We start from the raw sequence: 27,758 nt of genomic DNA, 5'->3' as shown, positions 1-27,758 counted from the left end.
TGACATTTTATAGGGAGTTTACTTTTCTGCTATGCCACTTAAAGGGTTAAAAAAAATGATCAAAGGGAAGGAATTCCAAGTTGTGACAAAATATGTTTAGCATATTAAAGTGCTTCTAACAGGCAGCCTTAATTTCTTAACCATTTAAAGGCCGAGCTACGAATAAAGTCATTTATTGTTTTGAAATTTGGAATTTGAGGTCCTTTTACTTGCCTATACAATGATCAACTTTGAAATTTGAAGAAAAACAATTTTTTCTTTGTTTTTCATGATTCTTGGCCTCAACATACAATTTCTTAATTGGGTAGAGGCTTTCCTAAAACATCGTAAACAGTTTGTCCATTTTAATGATCATAACTCCCCATCCTCCCCCGTAATGTCTGGGACCCCTCAAGGATCGGTCCTCTCCCTGTTTGTTTTCTTAATTTACATCAATGACCTCCCAGAATCCCTCAACTGCAACACAATTATTTGCTGATGACTGTGTAATTTACCATATCATTCACCATGAATCTGATCAAGAACTTCTCCAACATAACCTGGCTTCCATCGCGGACTGGTGTTCTTCATGGCAAATGCCAATCAATATCTCAAAAACGGTTCACATGAAAGTTACCTGTAAATTACTTCCTCTTGAATACGCGTACTACATCAATAATTTAATGTTATCCCAAGTTTCTCAAATCAAATACCTCGTTCTCATAATCTCAGCCGACCTATGTTGGAGCAAATATGGTGACTACATTTACCAGAAGCGTCTAAACAAACTTTTCTTTCTCTTCCGCAACCCTGAACATTCATTCCACTTGGGATATCAGACTACTCTGTTACCAAACTTGTATCTTCCCCAGTTCTCTTGCCTATGTCGCCGAAATCTGGGACCCCTACACTGCCAGTAATATAGACAAACTTGAATCAATCCAAAATAAATTCACCCCATTTGCTCACGACTGCTGATCATCTTTCGTTTCCATGTCTGAACTTAAAAACAAATTTCATCTCCTCTTTCTCTCTACTCTGTCTCATTTCTCAATTAACATTGTTTTATAAAATTTTTCATGGTCAATTCAACATGGATACTTCTGGTATATTAGCCAAACCATCCTACATCTCTGGAAGATTCGACCATTCCCTTAAAATAAAACCAATTTTTGCTTCCACTGACTGCTTCAAATACAGATTCTTTCCTCTTACCATTGGTGAATGGAGCAAACTCCCAAGCTCTGTTGTCGAATCCCCCCACTATTACTAGTTTTTTGTCCAATATTAAACAATATCTTTGTCATTTTCAATTTATCTTCTTGTATGGGCTCCAGGGCCAACAATATTCTATAAATAAATAAGTTCCATAAATGGAACATTGGCACTTAGGGAGAGGTGAAAGCGGAAACTAGTGTATTGCCTATATTCTCACGATTATTTATTTCTGGAGTAAAGTTACACAAAATTTTCTATTTTCTATCACAAATTCAAATTTGCATTGCATATTGTTTTTTTTAACATAAAAATGAGTGCAGAGAATTTTTCTTACATTCGTGATAAAAGAAGGAAAGCATATATTTGATGGACCCGTTTGTCACATTGGTAGCATTTATACAGTGTTTTTTTTGGCAAACCGCACACCGTTCTTTCGTGGCAGACACAATACAATGGCCATCAGATGACCTGACATCTTTTTTTTAGTTGACAATGAAGGAGGGTAATAATTAAACCCTTCTTCGTTCGTAGAAGGTCCATTGTTACTTTTCTTTGGTATTCGAAATGTGAAACACAATCCTCTTCTTACAACTCTGAATGAATTATCCAATATGCTATAATGGTTATATGGCAAATATTTTCCAATGGAATCTAGAGCTGAGGTTTTGATTGGATTCTAGAAATTTTTTTTATCCCATGCAATAGTTTTTTTTCTGGATTGCAAAACTCTTGCCTTTTCTTGAAATTTGAGTGCACTTACATTTTGCTCTTTTTTTCTGCCCTACATCTTTTGAAGAACACGTTTCAGGAGTTTTCTAACTCCTCATTCTCATTGTTGAAAAATTATCTAACATTTCACATACATCAGTTGGAACTGTTGATACTAGATCATTTTCAACAATATCTTCATCCATGATGATCCCATTTTCATCACCACGTAATTGGCATATATCTACGCCTTCTAATTTGGCATTCTAATATCCTACAGCTTCTTCTAATGTGAGATATCTTTTTGATATGGTTACACACAGCTGAACATAACAAGACTATCTACGATTGTCAAACTCGGTTTGATTAGTCTGCAGTTCGCAGAAACATGCATTTCTAAGAATGCAAGAATAAAAAAGCACATTCCTCTGTGCCATATTACCCAGAATTAGCCCCCTATACACAGGTCAAATGATGACAACACCCTGGGGTTCGAACAAGGAAATCGAAGCAGCACACTGCACATTAGATATCCCTAGAATCCTGCTCTCTTAAAAGGCCAATGTTCCATAAATGGAACATGCATATTTCAATGCGTGTATCTTGTTAACGTGTAACAGCACAAAAAAAAAATTAATTGATTTACTTTGATATATCAAGTGGTAGAAACACCACACGAAATAATTTTCAATTTACTTGAAAATTGAAATTTTGGCAAATTTCAATCGAAATGGGGAAAAAAATGCTCAAAAAATGTTAAATTTCAAAATTGTCAAAAATGTTTATAAATCAACCTGAAGTTTTCAAATTTATTTCAAAAAATACTTTGAACTCGCCTCTATAGGCCTATACAATAAAAAGCCAGAAATGTTTGGATCAATTTTTATCTGATATTTTTGTAAATAAAACCTATGTTCCATTTATGGAACTTTGGCCTTTGAATGGTTTATCTATTCCTACATTTAAGAGATGGTATTTTTTGGCCCAAAATTTACTGAGAAATTGAATTTTCTACATGTTATACCAAAACAAATATTTTGAAAGAAAAGTGAGATTTTTGTCTCCCCTGGGAATCAAGCCCAGATCCCCTTGCATACTGGGCAAGTGCACTAACCAATACACCAGAGACATTTTTCAATTCTTTATAACAGGCATTATTAGCTTGAAGCTCTGACTGAAGACATTGCAGCCTCCCTTAACTACAACAATTTTTGCCCAGGTGCCATTTTGCGTACAGAGGGCGTATATTAAGAGATGGTATTTTTTCGGCCCAAAATATATTAAGAAATTTAATTTTCTGGATGTTATGCCGAAACAAATATTTGGAAAGAAAACTGATTTGCCTCCTTTGCGAATCAAACCTGGGTCCCCTTACATACTGGGAAAGTGAGTTAACCAGGGCGAAAAATGTTGTAGTTAAGGGAGGCTGCATTGTCTCCACTTAGTGCTTCATGCTAATAATGCGTGTTAGAAAGAATTGAAAAGTGTGTCTCTAGTGTGTTGGTTAGCACACTTGCCCAGTATGCAAGGGCATCCAGGTTCAATTCTCGGCGGGGAAAAATCACTTTTCTTTCCAAATATTCATTTCTGCATAACATCCAGAAAATTCAACTTCTCAGCATATTTTGGGCCGAAAAATTACCATATCTTAAATATGGGAATAGATTTAGAAATTAAGGCTGCCTGCTTGAAGCACTGCAATATGCTGAACATATTTTGATGGTTATTAACATTATATAGATCATCTGAATTTCTCGCCAATCGCTTGTGAGCAAAACTGTTAAAAAACCTGCCTACGACGCTCCACCATAGAAATTGTATACTAAAAAGGGCTTCACAAATCAAAAAAGATTGAGAACTGACTTGAACTATTAGTTTTCATTGAATCAACCTTATATTTGTCGAAACATTTTATCAAATTATTGATTCATATATTTTTAAATATGGTCGTTTATCTATAATTTTAAATATAGATATATAATTTCAGACATCAAATTGGTTTCGTTAAACAAAAATTAAATGACAAATCAAATTTTTTATGCAAATTTGAATCAGATTGATCGAGTCAATTAACTCAACTAAAATTTTTAAATGTGATTAACCAGACCATTAATCAGACCAGCCTTAATTATAATTGAATGCTTGAGAATTATTCATATTTAAGTGTACATATCTCAAATATCATTTAATGTATACAATTTTTTTTACAGGACATAGCAAATATAGGTCCTGCTAATGACTTTTATAAGAAGTTGGCATTAGAATGCTCAGGTCAACAAATAGCTGTTGACTTATTTCTTCTTTGTTCTCAATATGTGGATATTGCAACTATCAGTAAGCATATGCATTTATAACGAAATCTTGACATCATTTTTACATGTATGGCTATAATTTTTCTTTTATCAAAATATATAACTATTTTTAAATACAATAAAACCTGTCTTCAATGAAATCGCAAGGGACTCATTTTTTCCTATTGAACATAGGTTTCCGCTTAATAAAGGTTTAATTGACACAATTATAAAATTATGTATGTATATTCTGTATGTATAAAATTATGTTTGTATTATCTTGTATGTAATTGAAATAAAATAAAAATTAATTGAAAATAAGGTAAATAATTTGAAAGTTATATATAATATATATTTTATTTCATTTATTTAAGTACTAAATATATAGGTTTTCACAGCATCTGTATGAAACTTCACCCCACACTGTTCTGAATTGACATTTGTTCTTTTTGATCCTTTCTAAAATGCTTAATGAGTGGTGTCAATATCTGGCGTGTCAGATTCAGTTTGTCATTGTCACCTGTGTTTATGTAATCCTCAGCACCAGGGGCATAACTGGGATCTTTGTGGGGGGGGGGGGAGAGATCAACCACTAAAATTCGATTTTATAATGGTGTTTTTGTTGTCCCCTAAAATTTGACACCCACATTGCCTCTAATTCCGGCCCTGCTCAGCACTACGATCATGGAAAGCAGCTTTCATGCTATTTTGTAAGTCTTGCTAGAAATGTATCGAATCATTTGGAAATCTAACTCTTATACTAATTTCTCATGTGAAAAAGCCTGCTGAAAAATTTTGTTGAAATTTCAGAAAGCAACTGTTCCACTATGTATGGCTTTTTGAAAACCACAGTATCAAGTACAGAAATTGTTTTTCCTAATTTAAGGGTGGATGATGTAGAATTCACATTGGCAAGCAGAGATTGCATAAAAAAATTTGGGTAGGACACTAACATTTTGTATGATTCTATGGTCAATTAGTCATGAAACACTTGAAGTGTTAGTATAAAATTTTCTGTTAAGAGGGTACAATTTTCCTTTCCATTTTCATATGACAGGTTTTGTTTAATCTAGCTTTTTTATGCATATTTTGGCATTGAAATCACTGGACCAAGGTTTTTTCTGTTGAAAACAAAAAAATTAAATGATGCTTGTTTTAAGTTAGGCACGGGTATCCTAACTTAAGATAGTATAGTTTTTGTATGTTGTTTCATATTCAAGTGCCTTAATTTTAATTTGGTTAAATCTTTTTAGAAAGAAGTCTTAAGACAATACCTCAGACTAGAAACAATTCAGAAATCATATTTATTGATCAAAAATAATGTCACAACCTTTATATGACAAAATCACAGTAAGTTTTCTGGTAAGAAAAATATCACATATCACAGCACACATTCAAAAAAGGAACAAATGAACTTAAGAAGTAGAAAAACTTGAACTAGAACAACTTAAAGTACAAAATTGAATGAACTTGAAAAATATTAATGTGTGTAGTAACTTTGGCTGACATGATCGAACAAAGAACAAAACATTGAAATGTTTGAAAAGCTAGAGGACAAAATTGTAGCAATCTTAGACGATGCTAAGAGGTTTCTCACAATTCTCTTTATCTCATGTATTGAAATGTTATCAATGTTATCAACACTGGGAAATGAGAACACGTCTGTTTTACACATTTAAGTTCTCATAAAATGGATTGTGAACAACTGCCCATCTGAACTAGCATCTATGACCCTTCCTATATAATTAATTTGTAATTCCATGTAATGTGCGTAACATACTAAGTTTAGACAAACTTGACTTTTTTTCTACTTGAGCCGAGCTGTAACCAACAAAAATGATGAAAAAAAGATTGAACAGACATTTTATGGGAGAGACATTATCTAACATTGTCCTAAATCATGAAACATCTATGTCTAAACATAACTGTGATACAAACCTTAGTAGTTCATTAAAAAAAACCAATTTTTAGGAAAACACAAGCACAAAATCATAAAATGTTAACACAACAATGAACAAATGTGATGACCTTCTTTAAATTTAATGTGCAAGAACCGTCAGGGCTACCAACATATTAAAACAAAAAGCTCCAAATCGTCCCAAGTATGAACACTTGACTGTACCTGAATGGGGGTTCCCTGTACATAGACATACCTGCACATGCATACTCGTTAGGTATATTGTACCATGTATAACAACCCTGTTATTTACAATTTATACTTCGAAGATTATTTTACATATAGTGCTTTCAAAAAGAGTCTTTCAATGTCTTCCATCATCAAGCAATCTTGAATGTTTTAGGTTGCTCATGAGCAACAGTTGTCAAATGTTTGCCTGATACACATGAAGGAAGGTGGGTTAGTCAATGATGGGTGGATTGTTCTAATGCAGCGGTTCTCAACCTTTACTGTCTTTCTCTGTATATAATTTCTATGGGAGAGCCCTTTTTGACTCAAGGAACCCTTTTTAGTGTATAATTTACATGGTAGAGCCCTTTAGGCATCTTTTTTTATTTATTTATTTATCAAATTTACTGATTTATTTTGCTTGAGTGGATTGGATTTTGATTTTACTGGCGCAAGGACCAATTAGGTCAAGCTGCGCCAAAACAAATGAATATGTAAAAATAAGGTAAGGCATGTTCTTGTCGTGTCAAAAAGTAGAAGTATGTGTGATTGCTTGAGTGGCTGCAGAGCTGCTGTAAAGCACCACTGGATCCAATGTTATATATATGAATTGATATAGTGCCCTCCCCCTTCAGACTTTCAAATCTATTTCCGCCTACGCTGATACAAAGTATTCTAAAACCAATTTTTCTCATCTAACCCCCCCCTCCAAAAAAGTCCTATTGTCTTTTGGCTAAGCCAGCCCATGAGATCCCATGTTGTATCTGTAGCTTCTACCACCCTCCATTTACGGATCCCCCCCCCCCTCTTTCAAGGGGAAATATCACCAATTTGAGAAATCTGTTCTTTCACGACACATAAAACTCTCACTTGGCCTAGTGAGAGCTTTATGTTGAAAATACATCTTATTCCCATTTGATGAAATATAATTCTTATAACTTGTTTTCTTTGAACTTGCATATCCATAATTGCTCATTCCTTTTTTTCTTAATTCACCACCTTCAGATTAGAGCTGTCAAGACATGTGGCCTCCTTATCAGGAGACTGATGGGGACTCCAGCCCTTGGGGTCATTATGAAAGTTATTTTACATTTTTTAAATTCAAAATAACTTTAATATAACATTAAAGTATAATTATATTATAACTTTAATATAAATTCAATATAGTGGGAGGGAGCTGTGAAGAACTGTCCTATGGGTCCACCAAAGACCCCATCTTAGGGATTAACACTCCTTCAGTACTGGGCAAGTCTCCTTCAAATTGAAGTTACTTACATTCATGGTGAGGTACATATTTTTGGAGAAAAACCAATTAAAGAGGTTTTTTTAGAAGGAATTTTACAAAAAATTGTATTGGAATATCCAGGGCTTTGAAATTTCGAGACTGTACTGTATGTGTATTGACATTATCATGCCCCCCCCCCACACACACACCTTCTAGTCTATCTCTGCTTATGATGGTTCTAGGTGTGCTGTAAAATGTTATTCAGTAATGCACATCTATTCTAAATGTTCTTTGTCCCTGCAATCCAGATTGCTTACAAAAATGATCTGTCTATACAGAGTTGTGATATAATGTTCTAATAGCATGTCAGAATGATGTCACTGGTCAAGTGCCAAGTTTGAGTGCCATGAGGTAAAGTTTGAAAATTGCTGGTCTATATGATCTTTATTTAACAGCATGTCTGTCAACATTAAGATGTCACACGTGACTGAAAAAGTTGCAAAATACAGAAAAAGATCATGACAGTCAAGAAAAAGTCATTGAATAAGGGGAAGTCATAATTTCTTGTGCTTATAAGCTATCAGATTCTAGAGAATCCTCTTGTAGAAAATAATATGATAATATACCCATTCTCAAGATTGGTATTAAATGAGTATATATTTGCACAGGTGTATGCTATCCTATAAATAAAGTGAAATAGGTACTGGTCTATGATTAAATTGACTTATATTGCACCCTTGATTGTCTATGATTAACCGATATATTTTGCAGGTTGTATTTCAAAGTTTTCTTCTGGTACTGTTCAGTATTATCCTGGATTCCATTATCAATTATCAAAGTTTCAAGTTTCAAGATTCAAGGAAGATATGAAAAGGTATCTCACAAGAAAAATTGGCTTTGAAGCAGTGATGAGGATTAGGTGTACCAAAGGTGATAATTTTTAGGGTTTTTTTTTTTTTTTTTTTTTGTTTTTTCAACCATCTTTGATTGTTGAAGAAACTATCATAGATGTTTAAACATATTAAAGAGGATCTAAAAGTCAGTTGCATATGTGAAAATTATATTTCACTGAATCTACTGATGATAATGAAATTAACCCAGACACTAATGAAATGAAGTAGGTTTTTTGTTTTACTAAAATATGGGTATATATTATGGTCTATGTCTGAAGTCTATCATCTTTGCAGAATGGTTAGAAAATCATCAGTAATTTTATAAAGTGACTGATGTATGAAGACTGGGCAATTTGAAGACTAGACTTTGATCAATATTTTCATGGGCATCTTTTTTCATCCACCTCATTGGGCATTTTGCCTATTGTGGCTTTGTATTTATATTGAACACATATATATATATACACAGGGTGCATGGTATTTTACTGGCAAACCGTTGATCCTAGAGGCATACTTCCAGTTAGAAAAAGTATCCAAATAACATGTAGATATGTTATTTGGATAATAAGATATGTCATTCATGTTGCAAGGGGTTATATAGTTATTAAAATTAAAAAATTAAAATTTTATACTCGCGCCTTGTGCTCAAAAACCCATTAAGAAAGTTATTGCCCTGTTTCTCATGATGCCAAAAAAAAAAAAAAAATTCTGCATTTCTAAGTGCAATATTCACTGTGATATTCAAATTCAAAAAACAGAATAAAGTTGGGAAACTAAGCATTAAATGCGGGTAAACCATTTTACTTATCACTATTTTGTGTGTTGTTTTTTTAATAGTGAGATGATGTTTATGATAGAGTAAGTCAGTGGTTTTCAACCTTTTCTGACTAGTGGAGCCCTTTTCACTGTATAAATTTTATGGCGAGCCCTGTTTAACTCGAGTAGCCCTTTTCAGTGTATAAATTTTATGGCGAGCCCTGTTTAACTCGAGCAGCCCTTTTTAGTATATCATTTATATGGCTGTACCCTTTAGGCCACTTTTTTTAAAATCAAATTTACTGATTTATTTTACTATACTCAAGTGGCAGCTGAGCCTCTGGGAAGTGCACATGTAACACCGGTTGAGAACCTCTGGAGTAAGTGAATCCAGTAGAAATATTTTAGGAATGTAAAATATTGATTTTTGGACGTATGCAATTTTAAGTTACACTACCGTTTAGGCATGTAAATTTTTGGAGATTTATCCAGTCTGGAGCAAAAGGTTGGATTCAGATTGTCTTTCATTTACATAATCATAGTCATCCATGTTGTACTTGTGATGAATAAAAAGCAATTCTGAAAAAATGATTGAATGTACACAATCTGTCATTTCTCTTGTATTTCAGGTCTTGCTATACACACTTTCCATGGAAACTTCTTTGTTAGGTCAACTGATTTGTTATCACTGCCAAATGTTAATCCAGATATTGGTTTTGGAATGCAAATTGCTATTGAAGAAAACTTAACTGAGAGCAACACAGTATGCTTTCAAGCTGCGTTGTTGTATACCTCTAGTAATGGTATGAAAGTAGTTCTTTGATAAGATTGATGAAATTATACAATTATATTGTGTATTACTCAACGTTTTGAACAGCTAACCATTATATGGTGGTGGTGCTATGAACAGAAGCATTGTCATTTTGGGGAAATTAGATAGCTTTGTCAAAATTTCTGTGTACGAGGCAAAAGATTCCATTTCAGAACAGCTTGATAAAAGCAGGGTTAATACAGGTGAGGGAAAACCTGAAAATGTCAGAGAAATACAAAAGAATCACATATTTGCTATAAAGTTTGGAAATTTGAGACAATATATCCAGAAAATTATCACGAAATTTTGGACACTTTTAGATAGAGCTGCATTTAATGATGATGGTGATGTGTTGATATTGGCATTGCTGCCAGAAGTTACATGAAAAATTATATTCCGACAAAAGAAATTATTCATTGAATGTGAAAATGTTCTTGTTAGCAGGACAAGTAAGATCTTAATTTTAAAAAAATTGTTTATTTTCTGTTTTGAAAATACAGTATAGAATTGTTACTTGTTTAGTTATCGTTTAGGTATGAGCAAACATACAAGGTTTTTAAGAAAAGATGGGTTGATTTCTAAAAGGTGATAGAACACATTGAAATAATCTATTTTTTATGTTTGACATACTTGGTGAAAAATAGAACAGAAAGGCGCTAGAGGGAAGCCAAGGAGGTGAATCACATTTGCTTTTCAACCATGCATTTTATGGCTGCACACCAAAGTCAATGTGTCAAATTAGCGATCAAGTAGGAGTTAATGTTGTCAGTGATTGTACATTCTCCACTATTTTATCAGACAGAACATGAAAAAAAATATATTTAGTCTCTTCATGGCAGTGATCACCCCATCCCTTTTTGGATCTGTGCTGGGACCTTTGTGGTGCAAAATTGTTATTCTAGTGTGCTGTACCACTTGATACTGTTTGACCCTCATTTGTTGAAGTAATTCTAAGCTTTCCTTCAAAGCAAAAGTATTCTACCTTATGTTTGACAAATTGAGTGAAAATAAAGATACTAGGTATTCTATAAAGAAGGTAAGCTGTGTCAAGCTCTATTTTTTAGTTACCTCTTTGAGGGTAATACACTCACACACCCAAAGTTATTTATGTTAGTGAAACTGCTTCAACACTTTGTTCTTTCCATTTATGAACTGACTATTAGCTTCAAATGTTATCTCTTCATTGATCCAGCTGGGAGGGGAGAAGGGCATGGGTGACCAAACGGGGAGGGGTTAGGTCATTTGAGCTCCTAAGAGTTTTGTGATGCTCCCCCAAATAACTTGCATACCCTCCCAAGCATGTTTTTTTTTAATTTAAACAAATCACAAAATATGTACATAGGTGACATAAGTCCAAACAAATGACTAGAAATTACAAATACAAACAAATGACTAGAAATTACAAATACAAACAAATGATTACAAATACAAACAAATGACTACAAATTACAAATACAAACAAATGACTACAAATACAAACAAATGACTACAAATTACAAATACAAACAAATGACTACAAATTACAAATACAAACAAATGACTACAAATTACAAATACAAACAAATGACTACAAATTACAAATACAAACAAATGACTACAAATTACAAATGACTACAAATTACAAATGCAAACATATAATACACAAACGCACACATAAAATACAAACACTGTGACCTGTCATACATAATTCTCAAAAATGCTGATCAATAGAACACTTATAACCAGTGTCTTTAATTTCTTTATTATGTGCATCTAACGTTATAGGTAGAACTCAGTTTTACCATAGTCTCTAATATTTTGGCATGTGAGAGTTGATTTCACTGAATTATTTCCCGCATTACTTCTGCGGTCATTTATGTCATTTCGTTTAATGAGATGCATAACTTGAATTGTTTATTTTCAGGAGAAAGGCGTATTCGAGTCCACACTTTGTGTTTACCAGTAATATCAATAGTGAATGATGTTTGGGGTGGAGCAGACCAAGAAGCAATTGTAGCTTTGGTAGCAAAAATGGGTATGATTTTCATCTTTCATATATAGTTGAAGCTAACTTCTGTTTAAATATCAATATATTAACCCTTAAAGTGGCAATCTCAAGTTATTTCGTGTTCTTAACCTTTTACCGGCCGTAAGATTTAAATTGATTTTTAAAATTTTTTGTCATTTCTTCTTCTGACCCTTTAGTTTAGCAGGGTGTCTACCATCATGGGAAAGATCACGTGATCTTGAAAAGTGGTTTTACTATGTACACTGTACTGTATTGATATACACGCGGGTTGTTGAAAAATGGCAGGTTATCAAATTTTGGAGTTTTTATTCCCTTGCGGATTTTCTCCCTTCCCGCCACATACCGGAAATGACGGTACTTTCACGGCTATATGTCGGCGTTCAAATACAGCATCTATGTGGCATAAATTTGCCTTGTTCCTACAATATTGCAAATGGACATTTTTTTAATTGTAAATGATTGGAATGCCCGTTCAAATTATAAAACTTTCCCGAGATCATGGGGGAAAAAAACAATCTGTAAAAATTTGACCTCGAATATCCACAGTTTCGTCATCTAGCTGCTGTGTGGTAGTCAATGTTTTGCATCGGAAAAGTCATGGGTGTGTACACAGAATCGGCTTTTGGAGGGGCACAAGGATCTAAATTCACAGAAAGTTTGGGTCACTAACACTCTAAAACAATTTTAAATTAACAGATAGTGTAAAATAAATTATTTTATTCTAATATTTTAATTCTCTACAAAAATGTTTTTAATTTTTGATCTTTGGGGTGGGGGAGAGAAGTGGCTTCTTATAACCCCCCCACCCCCCAATATTGCTTTTGGTTAAAATCCGAGTTTGGACCTTGCGATTGCCCAATGGTAATCAGCTAAAAATGTGTTTTTCTAAGGTTTTCAAATTTTGAGTTGGCTATTCCTTTGAAAAAAATTCTGGACTTCTGGTTGCCATGGCGATCACACAGACCTACAACATAAATATGTATACATTAAACTTCAAATGCACGCATTACCAGTTTGTAGGATAGATGCAGGGCCGCAATTGGAAGGGGGGAGGAACAGGCGTGAGTAGTGTCCAGGGCTCTAGACTAGAGGGGGCACCAAATTCACCCTTTATAACTGCTTCTTCTATATTACATGGGTGTGCCAAAATGTGTGCTTGCCCCGTTCAAGAAAGTATCTAGTTGTGCAGCGCTAGATAGATGGCACCACCTAGTGAACACAAAACACACCAAATGCTGGGCGCACACACATAAGAACACTGTTAAGTTTCTCGAACACAAATCTGACATAGCTTCCATATTCAGGTGTGAAAATATGTGGCAGTTAAATGGCGACAGATCAGAGTGGTGGACAATCAGGGAGGGAAAATAAAATCATTTTACCAGGAAAACCAAAGCATGAATAGGGAATCAGAAGATAAGTGTCTGAGAGAGGAGAGAGAAAGAGAATCTAATTTTCTTTAAATTTGATCCGAAGATATTGGAAGTGCTAAGATTTTTTTAATGAAATGTAAAATCAATTAGAAGGGAATTTATAGATTGATTTATTAGTAAATATATAAATGTGTGCCTCCAACTATTAATTAAAGTGGATCCTGCCTATAACGTCTTTTAAAAAACGGTCATAAAAAACATTGTAAATTGGAAATTTTAATCAGAATTACTTATTGCTAGGATCACGAAAATAAGTTTTACTAAGTGGAGAAACGTTCTAAGCAGGATCAACCGTATATTTGTTTTAGATTCATTACATGTGTGGAATTCCATACGTTAAATTCTCAGTGTTAATGGCCGTCTTTGCAAGCTTTTCCTATTGGTAGACAATGAAAGTAAATGAACCTTTTTGGATAGAACATGTTTTTAGAAATGAATTATACTTGATTCACAGATACCTTCTTCTACCCAGAACATGACCCACTGCTCACTCTCAACAAAGAAATATAAGCAGGTGATCAAGGACCTGGGGCATACTGGGAGAAAATTCATAGAGATACCAGTGAATTATGGGGGGTATTTTTTTTAAGAGGGACCCACTTTCACTCAAAAAGGACCCAGATTTTTCAAATAACCTGGGTCCCAGGTAAATTAGAGTAGAGCGGCATCTCTGTTTTGGTATTTGGTAACACCCTGTTTAAAGATATAAACCATGAAATTCATTAAAAAAAAATTCTTGTATGTCTTCTGGACTTGCCCATGTCCATAGAAACAACATTGAAATCAAAACAAAAGAAATTAAATTTTATTATCCCTTTTTAAAAATAAACGATTTAAAAAAATAAAATTTATGGCATAAGAGCTGGAATGAATGAAATTTTTGTTTTGTATATCAACTTTGGAATCTCACGAATTCGGGATAAAAAAAAATCGGAGACCATTTTTACTTTTATTTTTTTTTGGAAGTTCAGTAGTAAAAATTTAGAATCTATGCATTATATATCCATCTTCCGGAATATATGAGAGAATGATTCAGATGGCGGTGTTTAAAAATTTCGAAGAAGTTCTCAAGCCTCCTTAGACAAACATGACAGTTCAAAGGTTCCCAGGATGCCATGCAATTAACACTCTAAAGGACAGTCAAAGTTGCCTTGCCTTGGGGCAGTCATCATCTAGAGGTGTCCATGCTACAGACTACTATCAATAGTAGAAGCACCGCCGGATGAAACTGTAAACATTCCCCTTGTGCGCACTATTTTGGTACCTCCAGACCAGATGGTAACTCCAACAAGAAGGGAGGTGTTTTCACAAGGGGAAAAAATTAATTTCATTTATGGTGTCCCTTTTTGTTTGATGCCCTAAGCATGTTTTTTTCTTGGTTAACATAGCCCTGTTATTCTCTAATAAAGAAAGGCCCGACTTTTTTCAGTGGTAAAGGATGCCGCCATCTGCATACTCTTTTCCACTAAGCTAAATGCTAATGCCATACATAATAACACTAAAAATGATATTATGGGGGCTTTAAACTGAAAGCCTCTCTTCAAAATCAATAATAGTTTAATGGGAAAAAATTAAACTTTAATCAAATTTCCAAAACATCCTCTGAGAAAGGAAAGGGTTTTTTTTGAAAAAATTGTGGCCCCTGAAATTTTATGGCCCAGTGTGATTGCACCATTTGCAACCACCTAATTCCAGCCCTGCCAGAGAGTCCTATAGTGCCCAATATCTTTTGGTGGTCTGACTGGAAGAGACAACATCTTGCTACATTGGTTTATTTCCGGCGGATTCCTTCAAGTCGATTATTGTTTGTATGTCAGGATCTTTCAGCTGGGCTTTTCGGGTGTTTTCTGCTGTTTGGTCTTGATTTGCAATCAGTGGAAATCTTTGAGGTGGTTTTCTCCGATCCTCAACTCAAGTTCATTCGTCAAAGTTTTATAGCTGGATCGGTCTTTGGCAGCAAGCATCTGTAGCACTGCAGTAGCTTCTCCTCGGAATGTTGTGGAAGGCCTTGAGCACACTGTCCCATTCATTTACAGAGGCAATCATCTTGAACTGGGTTTTGTAGATCAACCATGGTGTATTCTCGTCATACGTTGAGGGCTTAATGTTTGGCTGGTTGATGTTAGCTATGGCTGGCATAACATACTGAGAACCTGTGGAAGATGTTGGCTCTTGGATTTACTTTTTGAACTCCAGTGTTCTCTTTGAGAGCTGCCTGTCAACTGCATATATTTCTTCGGAGAATTCTTTCACTCCAGTGACGGCAGTGGCAACGGCATCCTTCACCCCAGCTATGGCAGTGGTGAAGTCATCATTCACCCTGGCAATGGTGATGGGTTCCTTCACAGTTGCGACATTTTCTCTGGTGACAGCAATGGAGCTGTTGAGTGGTCTAGTTTCGTCGCCAAGTTCGTGGTCTCTATCTTGTCTTTCATGGCGGCGATGGAGGTGTTGAGAGCGGCGGAAGATTTGTTCATCTCATCCACTATGTTCAATTTAATCTGTCCTGTCCAGACATCAACTGGTATAGAGTGGGCCGTCATTCAGTTGGCCAACAACCCTAGCACCCTCTCTTTTTCTTTGTGTTTTTCCACTCAAAAAAAAAAAAAAAAAAAAAAAAAAGGAGAAAAGTTGGGAAAAACAGAATAAAAATTGAGTAAAACATGTTTTACTCACATTTATCCTTTTTTTCAACTTTTTCTGTTTATATGTAATTCAAATATCTTGATGAATATTTCACTAAGAAAAATAATTTTTTTGTTCACCTCGAGTAAGAGCAACAACTTTCAAATTAGGTTTTTGGGCACAGGGTGTCCGTATATAAAGTTAGTTTTTATATTTCAATAACTATACATACCTTTCCAATGTGAATGCCTTATCTTTGACGTCTACACATTATTTGGATAATTTTTCTGATTGGAAATATGCCTCTAGGATCAATGGTTCACCAGTAAAATGCCATGATTGCAGTTACTTGTGCACCCTGTACATATCAGCCATTGGTTTTATGACCTTTATGACCAGAGCAATAAACTTGATTGATATAACAGCATGCTAATATGTACAACCAGTACAATGGGGGTGGGGGATATTTTCAGTAATTTGTGGTGCATGCTGTTAGCTATGCATCCTGTATATATATGTTATGGCTGTGGATTTAGAACAAATATTTTTTTCCCTCGATTCCCTTTCTATGTCTTCATTTATCATTCAAGACATTTCTAAAATTAGTAGGCACTATGCTATCAAAAAAGCTATGATTAGGTGATTTTTTGGAATGTCAGATAATAACTGTGTAGCAATTGTGTTGATCCCAATTTGTCCAATTCATACACATGAATAGTTTAAGGTCGAATTTCAAATAAAACAATAAATAACAGAATTTTTTAAATTCTCAATTTCCTCTTTATGCTTTTAATAAGATGTTCCTAAAATTTTATAACTTTTTGATGAATATCTATGAGTATATGATGTTTGGAACAGGTTAACCTCAATCGTATGCACCCAGTTTATTACTCCACCCATGAATGTCATGCTACAAATAATACATAGAAAATGTATATACATAAAAAATATAAATTTTTTTTCTTACTCCTAAAAATAATTTAAAATTATTTTCAAAGCTGTTGATCGCAGTTCCAGATCTTCACTGAATGATGCAAGAGATGCATTGATAAATGTTGCTGTCGATTTACTTGGTGCTTTCAAACAGACTCTACAGTCCTCTCAAACAGCTGGATCTTTGATGGCACCATATTCTGCTAGGCTGATACCACTTTTTGTGTTGGCACTACTCAAACATGTGAGAAATCTTTTGAACTGATAATCATTTTTTAATGTACTTAAAAATATATATATATATTTTAATGCCATGAAATCTTGATACTCTGTGGACCACGAAAATATATCGTTGTAGAGGTATTATTGTTATATTGAGAGCCAACAGTTTAATATTAGACTATAGGCATTTCCAAGCAAGACTTGGAGAAATATTATTGTAGAGGGATTTATCTTTGTAGTGAGATTTCACTGTATATTGTTTGAATTCTGATGTTCATCATACCAAAAAAACACTCTTTGACCTTTATAAAAATTAATTTTTTATTGAAAAATAAAATAAAAAGGAAATGATAAATAAAAATGTAAATATGATGATAATAAAAATGTAAATATGATGATAATAAAAATGTAAATATGATGATGATAAAAATGTAAATTTAATGGTAATTAATAAAAATGTAAATTTAATGGTAATTAATAAAAATTCCCTACAATCATACATTTCCTAACCTAATTGCATTTAAAAGCAGAATAATCTGTGAATGATGGATTATATCCATGGAAGAATTATATCCCTTTGGGTCAAATAGTGTTTGTTTTGTAGTTTTCTTTTTGTCTTTCTGTCTTGTATGTTTTTGTGTAAATAAATAATCAATACCTCTTATCCTGAAAGCAGAATATACAAAGAAACTCTACCATACATCGCAGAACAATATCTCTGAGAATTTTAAGAAAAAAATGTGTCAGTGTTTTCTAGGCAATAGCTTAGAAAACACTAATGCTTTTTTTCTTAAAATGGAATTGGTAGAAACCTCAAATATACAAAGAATAGTTATAAAATCAAATTTTATATCCCACTAAAATATTTAACTTGGAACACACACACATACAGCTACTACCGTCTTCAGTGACATTCTTTTTACTTTATTATCTCTGCAATAAATAGGGCTGAATAATTTTATTTTAAGGTCCTGGACACTATCTGCTTAAGGTGGGGTACACATTAGTGTGATACTGCAAGCAACCTGACAATAAGAAAAATAAAAAATAAGTATCTTGATAGTAAGTTATATCTGTGGCATTTGTTAAAAAAAAAAAAGATAAAGTTCTTTGGATTAAAACAGTGCAAAAAAATTAAACAGCAGTTTCACGTAACACAAACTTCATGGTCACACGAGGAATCAAATTATGTCACTTTATTTTTCGATAGAATAGCTGAAAATCATTTATCCAACTCCGACCATGGAGTTGGTTTCTCCAGAATAGATTCTTCTTTCCTCTTTGTTCTCCGCTTGTGGTTTTACTTAGATATCTTTTAGCAAAGGTTCAAACGGCAACATTTTTTACTGCCACAGGAAATTTTATGATCCTAACCCGCTCTTGCACACACACACCACTTCTGGGGTATCATACTATGCTCCATCACATTCATTAGCGTTTAACTTTTTGTGGAAGTTTCTCTCTAGCAGTGCATCACGTAAGCTAATTCGATACCATCTACCATGTAAAAACATTCTTGGCAGATTTGTAAATTTTCTGCATTCTATAACGATAATTGTCGATATAATAATATTTACTCTTGAGTCCTGATGCACTTTGCATTGTGTTAATATGTTGCATCTGTAATGATAACTCTAGAAAAACATAGTTATAAAAGTCTCTTGAGTATCATTATAGTTTTTAGGTGTTTCACTGTATTTCTATTTCAAAAAATAATTACTTCAATTGTTTTTTTATTTTAAAATTGGCACAAAATATTTTAGACCAACTTTTAATACGTTCATAAAAATTAATATATATGTATGTTACTGGCTTCAAACCTCAAAAAAAGAGGGAAATATGTGTGCATCCTCAAAAACAGCCACTGCAAGTAGTACAGAGGGAAATTAATTGGCTAGATGACTAGTTAACAAATATGAGCAGAAAAAAAGACAGATTGAAAGGTTTTTTTTTTTCAGTGAAATTTTAACGAAGGTACTTTAGCCCTTTGGCCACAAATTTTTTATTTATATTAATTTTTTTATCTCATTTTTTTGAAAATGAATGGTCAAAAATATAACAAATTCAGCATTTGGAATTTTTTCACCGACTAGTATTCGAACCAAGGCTAGGATGTTCCAGTCGTAGTGAATAATGGGATACATATGTCTTACTCATGGCAAACAATTTACCACGTACACACTTGGTATTTTGGAAAAGTTTATTATATTAAAGGCATTCAGGTTGTATGGCACATAGTGAAGAATTACTTACTTAGCCAACATTGCGCATTGGACGACTTATTTCTTTGTTCATTTGTGCACAGTGACATGACTTTTCAATTAATTGGAGGTGATCCCCAACATTCAAAAGATTTTTAGCAATTGCTGATGGACAAGCACAGCTAGGCTTTTTTTTTTTTTTAATATTTGTAGTGTATTTCATGTTAATTCAAACATGGTTTTGACATTTTGAACAAAAGGTCAGAATTTTCTTGAGCAAAGACATCCATAGCAAAAGTCTTGGAAAAACAATGACTTTTGGTGAGAAAGTAGTGGTTTCAAGTAAAGTAACTGCTGCACCATCTGAGTAGCTAAAACATGAGTAACTGGTACACATTATACAGTTTTCAAACAATTTTTTTCCCAGTAGTAATTTTTGAAATCTCATTACTGTTAGTAGTTGAAGGGTTTGGTTTGCAACTCCGAAAAGATACATTCTCATATAACTGGTGACATGATATCAAGTGAAAAACTATTTTAAATGTTTCATAATGCATGAAAATTATATTTTGGATCTTTGTAATTCTTCATATATTTTATAAAAGCAAGTTCATAGATAGAAAAGCTAAAATAAATATTTATGAGATCAATCTAAAGAAAAATTTCAATTTGAATTATTTGATATTTACATCAATATTTGGTAACAAAGTTGTGTTTTGGACTTTATAGTTAGCTTTTCGAACTGGAGTCAGTACCAAGCTAGATGAACGAGTATTTGCCATGGAGAGAATGAAAATGCTGCCTCTGTCGTATTTGATGAAATATATTTATCCCACCTTGTATCCTGTTCATGCCTTGGATGATACAGTTAGTGATAAAATTTTATGCAAGCTTTATTATATGAACTATAAATTTCTAAACTCTAGAGCTTATACAGTAAAACCCCTTTTGAAGGCCACACCTGTTTTACAGCCAAATGAAAATTTCTCATTGGAAAAAGCTATTCAAAGTAGAGCTTTGTGTTATGAGTATCTTGGTTTATAAGTGATTTACAAAATAAGAAATTTTCAAAATAAAATATTTAACTCATGTTGACTTTATTAATGAAATGTTCCTGGTAATATGTGTGGTACATATGTCAGACTCTAAAGGCCTGTTTACATTGGCTTAGTTAATTTAGTAGTTAACTAAATTTTAAGTCATCTAGTACTTTTTAAAATGTATGCAAACAAGCTCTTTGAACCATGTGGGGGGGGGGGACTTTCCACCCTCCCACCTATGCTAACAATATAATTTTTTGGGGAATGGGCAAGGGCTATATCTGCTTATAGTGCAGACATTAAGTGTTGTTTACATGACAGGTTCAGTTGGTAAGTGTTTAAATAGACAAGTGTAGAAAAATTGTACATTTTATATTTCACCTGATGGAGGGTTAGCAAGTTAAGGGGCAGGCTCATGTATTTTTCCTGACTTCATTTTATTATTTCAGTGAGAGAGAAAATTGAAAATTATATTGAATGCATATAAATTAAACACTTGAATATTTTAGATCATAGTTTCCCAAACTTATTGTTCCATTGCCCCTTCTTCAAAATTATTTTTTATATCTCCCCAACTCAAGCCAATCCATAGAATTATATACTAAACCTATAGTTTATACTGTCCCCTGGACCATTCCATTGCTTCCCTGGGGGTGGTATTGCCCACTTTGGGAAACACTGGCTTATAGAGGCTATTGTTTGATTTCGACATATGCATTGAGATGTCACTCATTATGGGAGTGGCATTCATAGCACACGTTCCCATGATACAATGTCTACTCTCTTGCTGTGTGTTATAATGGAATCAGGGATTTCAAAATACTCTTCTATTACACTCTAAAAGTACTTGAGCCTTCACTATAACAAGTAAAAATACAATAATTTGAAGTAAATCAACCTGGCCTATGTATCTTTGATCTCGGCTGGTGTGAGGCTGTAGATCAAATCACATTTGAGTTCCCATTATCTCTGGAAACATTTGATCATTTTTTGTCGCACCATGGTCATTTTCTGCACACAAGGGCTAATTAGACAGGGACCTACAAATTTATTGCCGATTTCGAACGGCAGGCTTGTTTTTTTATACTCATCGAGAGGTTGGTGCACTAACCCCTTGACGGGGGACTCCCTGTGGTAGCAATTTTTTCTGTGGTCATGTCGCCGTTTCTGTTGTACCCCTGTGTCAGGAAAGTTTTCTGACAAGAACGAACCGGGTATCGAACTAGCGACATTTCTAAACATTTAGAGGTTTCACTTTATAATATAACACAGATAACAAACTTTAGGCAAGTATCTTATCAACCTGGGCTACCGCGCCTGGAAATATTTGGTTTGATATAATAGTTTTTTGGATTATAAGCACATTCATGGAATGAATTGTGCCTATAAACCAAAAATCCACTGTATGCACTTTAATTACCTGCTTCACTGGTAATAAAATACCACCCATATCCTCAGATATGGCCAGGGACACATTTCATCATTCGTTTTGTTGGGTTTACATACTATGTCTGCATATTAAGATTGTTCTCATATTAAGCTTTGAATTTTTAGGACAAGAAAAAGTTTGGGCTTTTTATATTTCAAATGAATTTTCTTCTTTTGCTTACACTTGTTTAATTTATGAATCAGCCATAGGTTCCACTTGCTCCACTCATTGAGGCAAGTGTAAATCAGTGTAACCCATGGCCAGCTTAAAGAAAAATCAACTTTGAAAAGGGACACTGAAGAATATAGATTTGAAACATTGGTCCTAAAAAGCATGATTTAACGAACTAGCATTCATATTTTCAAGAGGTTTTGTAAACTTCTCCAATGTAGATGCTAGGTCGACTTTATGCTAATGGAATTGGTGGTTCCACTTACCCCGGTGTATCTAAATGTATTCCATTACAATTTTCATTTTCAAAGTTGATAGTTCTCAAAATACCATAGAATAACTTTATATATATTTTTTTAGAATTGTATCCACCAGGATGATGATTCTATTATTCCTCAGCCAGTCATATTACAACTTTCTTGTGAGAAATTAGACAGGCATGGTGCCTACATACTGGATGTGTTTGATGTGATGTATCTGTATGTTGGACGAGCAGTCAATGATTATTTCTGTCAAACTGTTCTTGGAGTACCGAATTTCAGTGCCATTCCAGATGATCTAGTAAGATAAATTTTTATGATTATTAAATCTTCAGTAGATGCACATTCAAAGGCATTTATGTTTATAAAAATACTATTAATTGAATTCACATTGAGCCTTTGGGCATATTCAGTCATTAATTCTGAAAATCGTGTGTATATGTGTTTAAATTTGTGATCTGGAATGTCCCATTTCGAAACAAAATTTGATAGTGCCTCTCATTCTCTTTGCTCGCATCAAGAAACTTTTGAGATAATTTAGCACAGAAAGACGATTGTTACTACTATATTAAAAGTACTAGATTAATAGCTCAATAAAAACATTTAGTTTTAAAAGCTATCACTAACTAAAAAGATATGATCTGATAATATACACTGGTTTGCAAAAATTAAGGACGAGATGGTTTTTTCTACTGTAATATTGTGCAAAAGTGTTTCAAACTGACACAAATAATACCATAAGATCCCCAAGACATAAGAGCATGGGGAAAAAGTAAACAAAACTATCCAAAAAAGAAATCCAAAGGATAAAAGGAACTGTATTGAAAAATTATCTTTGATCGCAATTGAACAGAAGAGTGAAACGTCCATGGGACAAGTAACTGGCAGGGAAAATCCAACTTTTAGTAGGGGATATGATCACCCCTGACTGTGCTATGCAGGATTTACATCGTCTGCCCATGCTGAGTACAAGGTTGTCAATGAGCTGTTGAGGCATTGTTGCCCATTCCTGTTGTAGGGCCAATCACCGCTCTGGTATTGTTGTCTGCGGCTGGTAATGTGCTGCCAAGCATATCCCTAGAGTACCACATGTGTTTGATTGGATTTAGATCTAGGGACCTTGCTGGTCAATCTATGCATTGAATATCTCCACTCTTCAACAGCTCTATGATAGCCACTGTACGATGAGATGTAGCATTGTCGTCCATTAAGAAGAACTGAGGACCAATAGCACCTCTAAGGCCGAACACATACTGGGGATGCAAGCGGAAAGGTATGAGCGAGCGTAGAAAACAAATGTACTGTTTTGTTCTGCGCCTCACATACTCGGGCAGGGAGACGAGGAGAAAGAGGCAACTCAACGAGGTACACGACTCTTTCAATCCGGTTTGTTTTTACCGGATTGAAAGAGTCGCAGACTGGTAAAATAAAACGCTATTTGGAGATTGGTCAGTTTTCTCCTCTCTCTTGGAAAAAAAACTGAGGGGAATCATCATCATCACACCCATTTGGTTTGGAGGGAGTGTTTCAGATTTATTTTTTTTCCCACTTTTGGCGCGCTCTTCTTTTCAATTCCCATTGTGCTTAATCTAACCCAGTGGTTCTCAACCTTTTGGGAACTGCGACCCAGTGAATCAAATTTCTATGAGTCTACGGCCCAGTTTGGAATAATTTACTCATTCATAAGATAAATAATTGAAAAACAACCAATTATCTTTTAATTATGAGCTAATTATTTAAAACCCCTTAACATTCAATTAAACCATAAAGACTTTTTAATTAATCTATTAATTCAATCTATTAATTAAAATTATTTTAATGAATTGAATCCATTATTATCTGATGGACGGATGTAACATTTTTTTCCTTTTTGGTACAATATTAATAACGTGCAGAAGTCAAAACATAAACGAAGCGTTTCATCAGCAACTGCAGTAAACATTCTCATTGCATAGGCACCGGAACCTGAGTACTGAGGCTGTTTGAGCGCCTCAATAAATTTTACAAGGGGGCTGAGCCCCCCAATAATTAATGAATATACAATGCAACGCACCACTCCCTCTCCTCTAAGGGCTTGAGCCATATATACGAGACAAATGGAAACTTTCAGCCCCTTCAATGTTTTTCCTTTTCGGCGCCTCTGCCTCATCAGAAAATGCAATTGATCTCAAATTAATCGAAATGTCTTAATATTCAATTTTATAGACTAATTTCACATAGTTTGCGTGATACGAAGCTTTCAAAATACGAAGTTTTCATTCACAGTAGGGAATTAAATTTATTTGTGCTGACATCAACGCGACACTTATTAATTAGCACTTTTTTTAATAATTTAGTGTAAAATATATTTTGCGATCAAATTTTGTATTTAATCTTAGCTAGAGAGAAGGTAATGATATAAAAAAAAAAATTGTTGCGTATATTGTAACTCACCATAAAAGTCCGCTGAAAAAGCAGAAAATTGTTTCATTTTGGGCGAAACGCTCGTTTCAGTATATTCACGATAGAGGCTTATGTTAATTTGTATAACTTAATAAATTTCAAAACCTTGAGTATGCGATTTTTCTACTCTAAAATTTGAAAACTTTTCTTTGTTTTTTAACAAAAATTTAAATTTGTGAACCTATCATTTAAACAAAAATAAAAAATACGACGCTGGAAAAAAATGGAAATCGAAAACTTTCTTAACGTAATTCACTGCGTTTTTGTAAAGAAAACTGTATTTTTTATCAACACCCCTAGTTATGTGCACTTTGATGACCGATTCAAAACATAATATTTTCGGTATACATGCAGGTGCTTCACTGTCTAGTCACTAACATTTGACGGCTTGGTCACTGGTGAGTACCACAGATGTTTTTTCCAATCTCCAAGAAATTCTACAGATACAGAGTTTTCTCATGACATTATTGTCTTCAGGACATTTTCTTTTCTGTGGTGTCTATAATTTCAAATAGTGAACACGCAAACAGCAGGGTCATCTGGTTGTCAACAGAGAGCTTGAAGCAATAGAATATTTTCAGGAAAGAGGGACCGATAGTAAGGAAAATTTTTTTTCCACCTTTCTGTATTGCTCGAGTTTCATTACGATGGGTACTCAAAATTTGCGAAAAGAAATACAATTAAAAATACGGCAGTGACTAGAGACACTTGTTTCTTTTCCTTGGGGCCTTGCAACAAAACGAGTGATTTTCGGTGCGAGGAAGAGAGATCCTCTCCAAATTCCTATAATTTACGGTTGCAGCTGGAAGGTTTTTCATCTTTACACTTGTATGATTTTTAGACTGCAAAATTCGAATAATATTTTCCATAGTGGTAAAATAAACCAATTAATTATTCGTGTGGAAATGCTTTGAGGAATGAAAGGGTAATGAATATATTCTTGTGGTGCGGTATGATTGATGTCACGGCTCAGCGCTTGAGAAACACTGACCTAACCTATTAATTCATAAGATTGTGAATGAAAAAAATCAGATAAATTGAATTTTGTGGCACGAAATTAAACTAGGTGAATGCCCAAATCGAATAGACCTCTATTGTGGCAATTGACAAAAAGGAACTATTTAAAAAAAGATGTTAAACACAAATTTTCAAAATTTACTATTTTTTTGAAAATGTATAAATTTATAAAAATTGAAAAAACAGTCGGATATCTACAACTGAGGTCTATTCTACTAGTATATGTTATACAAACATTCTTGCAAAATTTCAGCAAATTTAGTCCAATAGTTTTTCTTTTATCTTACGGATAAACTCCAAAAACTACATTCTGAGTAAATCGCTTTCAAAGTTTTTTTAAAGTGAAATTTGCATACTTTTTGTTTTCACTCAATTAAAATACCAAACCTTCTTGGTCAAGGATATGTTTATTTGCTTCACTGTCACGCATTTGTCTTGCTCTCCTGGCCTCTAATGTGGTCAAGTCAGCACGTCTTTCAGCAACTCACACACGCTGCTGATCTGCTTTCGTAGCTGCTGTATGAAAAAAGCAACCAGGCTCCATTCCTAGTGCACTCGGAACCTTTGTCCTAGCAGTTGCTCCCTCATTAAAACTTATTATAGCTTCATTGACTGCGATTTCTGCTATTTTTCGCCCACATCCTGACACTTTAGGGCAAAATTTCCAAATTAAGTTGTTTAGTGATTCATTGTTGTTTTGAGTTTTAGCTCCCAAACATCTCTTTAGAAGTTCAGGTGCTGATAAATGATGTATAAAAACCTTTTTGATGTTTTGCAATTGTTGGAGGAATAGGGTTCCTATGATGATACTGATGTACTTGACCTTTGGGTGACTGTTTATATTTTTGATACTTACACTAGGAGTCTGAAGCTTGGGGACAAAAGAAGTGCATCGGTTCAGCATCAGTTGAACAAGTATGGCAGTAAATTGCCTAGACAGCTTTCTGCATATATTCTAACGAGCCACTGTTATTTCTTATTGCATTTTCATAATAACATGATAACTTATTGATAAGTTTGTCAGTTAAACGTCCTTTTCCGCTGAGCGGTTTCCCATCTTCAAGTTTCACTCCTTTCATTTCGATTTTTAATTTTCAAAGTCTAGTGCCCATGCGCTTTTGAACATGTCCCACAAATTCTATTTTAGCGATTGGCACATCTTTTCCATAGGGGTTACATAGACTCACTTCAAGAAATGCCTTTGCATCACCATCACCAATGTATTGCACATATATATCACACCCCGTCTCTCAATGAATCGTTCGAAAATTTTCTTCATACTGTCAGCTTCCATCTTCCCTGCTGATCCTAAATGATTCTGAATACATTCATGGGAAGTTGAAGTAGAAAATTCACATTTTTTACAATAACTTGACATTACTTCGGTGTCTATGGCTTTATCGCTTTGTGCGCCAACCACAGTGATTACACCAATCCGAGAAGTATGGCCCCTAGTTTTCCAGGTACCGTCTCCACCTACACAAATCTCTGTGGATCCAGTGAGAGAAATTTCATTCTCAGCAGCTTCTTTCATAAAAATTATTGCCACATTTGAAGAAGCATCTCTAATCTTATTTGTAATCTTATTTTTACATCAATTTCACCATGACAAGTTTTGCAGAACAACAAATTCTTTAAATTTGAAATAAATAGTGATATTTCAAGAAGTCTATCCTTCAATCAAAGACGTTGCATGACTTTGTGGAGTCTTGAAGCTAGGAACACTCAGACCTGCCAACTCTCTTGATTTAGGCGGGAGACTCCAGATTTTTCATCCTTCCTCACGCTCTCCGGTTTAGGTAAAATTTCTCTGGATTTTGGCTGAAAATTAGATTTTACGCGAGCTTTCACATTGTCGTGGCGTCAATGATTACCTTCGTCGTTAGGGAAAACACCCTTAGAGGACAGCTGTAGTTACTTCCATCGAACAGCCTTAGAAAAGTGTCTGTGATCACATTTAAGCAACTGGCA

The 27,758-nt window shown here is 34.2% G+C and overlaps 1 protein-coding gene across 4 annotated transcripts in view; it reads left to right on the top strand.

Moving 5' to 3' along the window:
* Positions 1–27,758, top strand: part of Sec24AB (Protein transport protein Sec24AB) — a 139,397-nt gene that overhangs the window by 100,277 nt on the left and 11,362 nt on the right. For all 4 annotated transcript variants that reach the window (XM_089239646.1, XM_089239649.1, XM_089239648.1 and 1 more), the window contains 7 exons: positions 4,116–4,239; positions 8,318–8,476; positions 9,825–9,998; positions 11,910–12,020; positions 17,071–17,249; positions 20,158–20,295; positions 22,429–22,629. In XM_089239646.1, coding sequence (XP_089095772.1) covers positions 4,116–4,239; positions 8,318–8,476; positions 9,825–9,998; positions 11,910–12,020; positions 17,071–17,249; positions 20,158–20,295; positions 22,429–22,629 — 1,086 coding nt within the window. The remainder of the gene's footprint in view (positions 1–4,115; positions 4,240–8,317; positions 8,477–9,824; positions 9,999–11,909; positions 12,021–17,070; positions 17,250–20,157; positions 20,296–22,428; positions 22,630–27,758) is intronic.

Source organism: Pholcus phalangioides, unplaced genomic scaffold (genome assembly GCF_987345545.1).
Source record: "Pholcus phalangioides strain wild (caught in Gottingen) unplaced genomic scaffold, Ppha-v1.0 ptg000011l_1, whole genome shotgun sequence".
NCBI lineage: Eukaryota > Metazoa > Arthropoda > Arachnida > Araneae > Pholcidae > Pholcus > Pholcus phalangioides.
Note: the sequence above shows the minus strand (reverse complement) of the source record. Positions and strands in the feature narration are given on the sequence as shown.